The 6499-nt window shown below is 48.6% G+C and overlaps 1 protein-coding gene across 1 annotated transcript; it reads left to right on the forward strand.

Annotated features, from left to right (window-relative positions):
• The first annotated feature begins 1751 nt into the window (after positions 1–1751).
• LOC125555562 (phospholipase A1-Igamma1, chloroplastic-like) lies at positions 1752–3391 on the forward strand. The gene has a single exon (XM_048718470.2). It carries the CDS (start codon positions 2000–2002, stop codon positions 3365–3367), a length of 1368 nt encoding a protein of 455 aa, XP_048574427.2. The 5' UTR covers positions 1752–1999; the 3' UTR covers positions 3368–3391.
• The last annotated feature ends 3108 nt before the right edge of the window (positions 3392–6499 follow it).

A 6499-nucleotide genomic window follows, 5' to 3' on the forward strand; every position in this document is an offset into this window, starting at 1 on the left:
CCTCTCCGACAATCGGAGTGAAAAATCCTAATCTCGAAATACGCCAACCCAACAAGTACCTTCGGAGACACCTGTAGAGCACCTTTATAATGACCCAGTTACGTTGTGACGATTGGTAGCACACAAAGTGTTCCTCCGGTAAACGGGAGTTGCATAATCTCATAGTCATAGGAACATGTATAAGTCATGAAGAAAGCAATAGCAACAAACTAAACGATCAAGTGCTAAGCTAACAAAAAGGGTCAAGTCAATCACATCATTCTCCTAATGATGTGATCCCGTTAATCAAATGACAACTCATGTCTATGGTTAGGAAACATAACCATCTTTGATCAACGAGCTAGTCAAGTAGAGGCATACTAGTGACACTATGTTTGTCTATGTATTCACACATGTATTATGTTTTCGGTTAATACAATTCTAGCATGAATAATAAACATTTATCATGATATAAGGAAATAAATAATAACTTTATTGTTGCCTCTAGGGCATACTTCCTTCAGATAAGGACCCTAGAACATAAAATTGTGATTAGATTTTACCTTATTATCTCCCATCTAAGTTGGGTATGCTATTTTGGAGGTATAATCGTAGAGATAAATATAATTGTAGACATGTGTTTCGTGGTATGATAAGCTTTGCCTCCACCCACGCAAAAGCAAACGAATCATGTATGGAAATCAACAAGTATGAAATCCATTAATTAGACATGTATTCCTACACCCTCGAGAACACTTGTACTCCCTCTGTTAAAGAAATATAAGAGTGTTTAGTTCACTCACTAAAGTAGTGATCTAAACACTCATATATTTCTTTACGGAGGGAGTATTTGGTAAGTGCACTTTCTAGCTTGTTATTGAGTTGAACTTGAGTGCTAGCATATCTTTGATCGCTATTTATTTATTTGCAACTCTGCCTGAAGCAAAATAGTACTCATACGGTCTGAGCAATTGCAGTTCATTCCAAGCTATTTCTACACACCAATCCCCCCCCCCCCCCCCCCCCCCTTCCTCAATGTGTTCAACGCTCATTGAAAAGACGACACCTCCATGTCATCATCGCATTAATTTATTGAGTAGTCCTATGCTATCCAATCTGACTCTCGAGTTAAGCTCTTCCTATGCTCACCAATGTGTGGGCGTCCTTTGATTCTGGATGAGGATAGGAGGTCTCCCTTGACCATAGAGTTCGGCAACACAATACGACAATTGCACTAACATTGTCATAGGCGACGAAGGCTTGTTCCCGTCTCCATGAACCAACCACTTTATCTTAAAACGACATTGTTTCTCCTCCTTTGTACCAGCGAGGTCATCAGCGAAGCTGCGCCTTTCTTCTTTTTGCTCGTTCATGTTAATGGATTGTAAGTTATATCTTTCACTGATTGAGGTTTAACGAATTTACAGTTAGTGCTAGCAGTAATGCTCTATGTCCAAAGAGAGGTATATTGCGCTCGAGTAATGCTAGACACACGGGCTGATGAATACGGATTCAACTGTCTCTGATTAGCTGGCATAGTTTGATTGGAGATTAAGGAGGAAGCAGGGCCCACCCCCGTGAATTTTGGGGGGGGGGGGGGGGGGGGGGGGGTTAATTAGTGTAAAGATCCCCGTAATCCACCCATGATTTTCCGTTTGTCACCGAACTTGAAAATCATGATTCACAAAAAAAAAACTTGAAAACCGTGCAGCTTGGTCACTGAACTTGGTAAATAAAACAACAAATATGCCAAGTGGTATGATGCTACTGCGTTTCGTCCATTATTTTTTGTGACCTTCTCATCGCCGGCCGTCTTCTTTCTGGGCCGCCGTTCCGTTGACCTCGGGACCAAGTGGATCTGAGCGACGACTCACCCCGCCGGTAGGTGCTTGCCACTGGCTACCTAGTAGTATATGCCTATATCTACTTCCGTACCACGACCATGGACAGGCAGAGCCGCGAATGCAATACAACTCAACACGGCCGATCTTGAGCGCCGGCGAGCGAGCCCTGCCCGTCGATGTCGATCGCCGGTCGTAGCCTGGCCGCCGTCTTCAAGCGCCTCCTCCAGTTCACTGTCATCTCTGTTGCCATAGCTGTTGCCGTGCAGCCTCTGACGTCCTCGCTGCCGCCTCCTGTCGACCCTCACGCTAAGCTCGCCCGTGGCGGCGGGTGGGATGCGGCGCTCCTCGACCCGCTCGACGCCGGCCTCCGCTCGGAGATACTCAGGTATGGCGACCTCGCGCAGGCCACCTACGACGCCTTCGACGGCCGCCACTGGTCCAAGAACTGCGGCACCTGCCTCCACGGCCTCCGTCGCATGCTCCCGGCCCTCGGGCTCGCCGGCCACGGGTACGTCGCCACCGCGTTCATCTACACAACCTGCGACGTCGATATCCCCCGGTGGCTCATGTCGCGGCTCCACGCCGACGCCTGGGACGACCACGCCAACTGGGCCGGGTACGTCGCGGTCGGCGGCGCGGAGGAGGCCAGCCGGGTCGGGCACCGGGACGTCGTCGTCGTGTGGCGCGGCACGATGTCGGCAGAGGAGTGGTTCATGGACCTGAGGACGGGCCTCGTGCCGTTCGACGCCGCCGACGGCGACGGCGCCATGGTGGCCGAGGGGTTCCACACCTTGTACACGTCCAGCAACGCCGGGACCAAGTACGGCGCGCGCAGCGCCCGTGACCAGGTCGCCGACGAGCTCAATCGGCTTGTGGACTACTTCGGGAAGCGCGGCGAGAAGGTCCACGTCACCTTCACGGGGCACAGCCTCGGCGGCGCGCTGGCCCTGCTCTCCGCCAGGGACGCCGCGGCGGCGCACCCGGGCGTCCCCGTCCGCGCCGTCACCTTCTCCGCGCCGCGCGTCGGCAACAGGGCCTTCTGCGACGGGCTCTCGTCGCGCAACGTCAGCGTCCTGCGCGTCGTCGTCAACACCGACCTCGTGCCGACCGTCCCCCGGACAGCGCTCGAGGCCTCCGTCTCCGGAGTGCTGGGCGGCCTGTGGGCGCTGGTTGGACTCCGGCAGGCGTTCGAGTACGTGCACGTCGGCCACGAGCTCGCGTTGAACGTCTCCAAGTCGCCGCACCTCAAGGGCTCTCACGACCCGGTGGGGTCTCACAACCTGGAGCTGTGCTTGCACCTGCTGGACGGCCACGAGAGCGCCGCCGGCGAGTTCCGGCGGGAGGACGGTGCGCCGCGGCGTGACGTGGCGCTGGTGAACAAGCGTTCGGCGATGCTGAGCGACACGGAGGGCATTCCGGAGAAGTGGAGCCAGATGGCGAACAAGGGGCTCGAGCGCGACGGCTCCGGCCGGTGGGTGCTGCCGGCGCGGGAGCGCGACGACATGCCGGCGAACGACGTGCTGCCGCTGTCGGAGCTGGACTAACGCGTCGGATGATCTGCCTGTGTGTGCTACTACGCCCATTCATTTCATGCCTTTGCACGTGCCCTCAGTATCAGCTATCTTAGTGTGACGATGTGTTCAAATAAGTAGAGTTTGTTTAGGCTGGTCACAATGGGGAGGAAATTAGGAGTAACATCACACACTCCAATACAATTTTGCTTATGTCGCACATATTTAATGAAGAGAGAGGTGCTTGTGGTAACTAGCTAAGTTACCGAAACATCACACACTTCAAGAAACAATGAGTCTATAACCTAATAAATACATCGTTGCATGACATTACATAGATGTTCCTACCCACTATGGAGGTAGTAACATAGTCTAGGGAAGTGTGTAAGTTACTAGGTTATGTTCTTGCCCATTGTGACCAGCCTTAGTAAAATGTACATTTGCTACATTCGGCAGCTGTGAATTCCACGGTTTCTCCATTACAGAAAAAGATGTGACTAGGTCTTAGTCTACTGTGATTTAATTAAATCTTAATCAAATGACATAATATGCAAGAGAGAAAAGGTAAAAACTGATATAACATCAACCGAGACTCGATTGAGATTTAGCAAGACCAGACGATGATTCATTTCTAACATTGATATAGAACATTACTTTTTTTGCAACAAATCGAGGAGCTTTATTAATGAACTAGAATTCGGTTACAATCTGCCCGAAGGCTGCTGATAAGAAAATTCGGACTCTCATCGAGCCAGCTTTCTGTCCCCTCTTGAGCAGCAGCTCGACGGGCAGAGAGATGAGCCGGGTGATTGAGATTCTTGCCCACATGAGATACCGAAAAGGAAACAAAATCAAGAACTATCTCCTCTAATTCTGCTAAGATAGGCGCAGCAATAGACCGGTTATTGCCTCGCGAGTTCCATAGGTTGACGAGCTCAAGGCAGTCCACCTGTATGATCACATGAGAGTATCCCCGGAGGCGCGCAAAGATCACCCCCTCCCGGAATGCCATCAACTCGGCAATGAAAGGATCTGAGATTCCAGGCAAAGTTTTACTTCATGCAGAAAGGAATGCTAGGTGGGAGCGAATGACACCGCCGGCAACCCCCTTCATAACATCCCCGTTAGTTGCTCCATCAGTGTTTATTGTAATCCACCCCGGGTCAGGTGGCCTCCAGCACTGATCAGCAAGATGTTTCGAGCGTCCTACTGGCAAATCCAGTAGTGTCAGGGTCTTATGCACCCATTTTATCGCCTGAACTGGATCATATCCATCCCTGTCGTGTGTCCAGTTATTCCTTGAGGTCCAGACGGAGTGCATGATGGTGATAATCTTGCACCTTGTGTCATCATTGAACATGTCATCAAGCAAGATATCTCTAGCCCATGTGTCTGGATGTAGTCTCGGTAGCGTGAATTCGAACCGATCCTTGGCAGCAATCCAGAATTTCCTCGCATGCGTGCAGTCAATTAGCGCATGCCTGAGATCCTCATTCATAGCTTTGCATAAATCGCAAATGCCTAGAGGTTTAATATGTCGGTATTGCAAGGTGACCGAGTCCGGGAGAATACCACGCAGCACTCTCCACCAAAATACTCTAACCTTTGGTACCACATGAAGCTTTCATAGAGCAGTCCACAACTGTTTATTTGACGATGATGATTTTGTGATTGTCCCTTCCTCTAGAGAACGAAGCTCGTTAGGAGTCACAAGAGAACGATACGCGGATCTTACAAAGTAGATGTCTCATCTTTCAAGAGCCCAAGCTAGCGAGTCCTCTCCTCCCGCAGGGTTTAATGGGATGTTCAGTATAGCCTCTGCGTCGGGGTGAAGGAAATTTTGTCGCACAACATCCACATTCCAATTCCTTGTGTAGTTGTCGATCAAGTCTGAAACTCTGTTGAGATGAGCAACACTGGTGCGCCCAATTGGCTTCATAGTGACAGTATTCGGAATCCAGCAATCTGTCCATGTCGCAATCGATGTGCCATCTCCAACTCGTTTTATAAGGCCCATATCAAGAGCCTTCCTACCCGCCACAATAGCCTTCCACGTGCTTGATGATCTAGCTCATACAGTGGCATGTTGAAAGTCTGTTAATGGGAAATACTTTCCTTTGAGAACTCTGGAACAAAGGGTTTCCGGGTGGGTAATTAGTCTCCGTCCTTGCTTCCCTAGCATAGCTAGATTAAATAGGTGCAAATCTTTGAAACCCATCCCGCCCTTGATTTTTGGTGTTGCAAGGTTCTTCCAAGACACCCAATGCATGGATCGTTTGTCAATCAATGTGTAACGTACCTCTTGAGTATTCTACTGGTTTCCTTTCTATTTGTTTACCATTTTCGTGTTTATTTTTCCTTTTATTTGACAAAAGAGTGAATTCCGGGTTTTACCTCCTATTTTGACATTTTTACACTAATTACTCCATATAGCAGGATTTCATCCAGTTTACCCCATTTAGCAAAAGTGTCGTCACAATTTACCCTATTTAAAATTTTGTGTGTTCTGACCGGCTGGTCTCAATTGTCAAATCCAGCTGGCATGCCACATCGATGGGTTTTCCCCTGCCTATTTTTGTTACTGATATAATTTGAAAGCATGTATGTTTTTCTTCAGCATTATCATATACGACCTTAAGTATGATTACCATGGATCAGATTAAAAGTGGTGTAAATATACTACTCACTCTATAAACTAATATAAGAGCGTTTATAACACTAAAGTAGTGTTCTAAACGCTCTTATATTAGTTTACACTACAAGAAATATGCTATCTTGTGACCTTCACTATTGATCACTGAAAGGTCATAGTTTTTCATTTGCGACCTTTTTGTGACCAAAAACAGAAGGTCAAAAGCTGGCGGTCGTAAACTGAAATTAACGACCTTCTCTGTGAGAAGGTCGTAGACGTTTTTGACCAAAATATGCCTATTGTTTTGTTTTGGTCACTAGCAGCCTCCCCAGGCCACGTAGGCATCCGACATGGCAATCTGATGTGGCACAAGAATCATTTCGGTCCAATTCGATTTTCTACATGGGCCTAGCCCAACAATTCAGCCTATTTGTGTTTTTTTTCTGTCTGTCAATTTTTGGTTGGGTTCATGGGCCAAGCCCAATATTGCAACCTTTTTATTGTTGGGTTGTGGCCTTTTTGTCTAAACGAAT

The sequence above is a fragment of the Triticum urartu genome, chromosome 5A (genome assembly GCF_056163025.1).
Source record: "Triticum urartu cultivar PI428250 chromosome 5A, HENAU_Tu73, whole genome shotgun sequence".
NCBI lineage: Eukaryota > Viridiplantae > Streptophyta > Magnoliopsida > Poales > Poaceae > Triticum > Triticum urartu.

Bases quoted from the DNA above. Each gene is read 5' to 3' on its own strand.
- LOC125555562 (XM_048718470.2), top strand. From the start codon at position 2,000: ATGTCGATCGCCGGTCGTAGCCTGGCCGCCGTCTTCAAGCGCCTCCTC.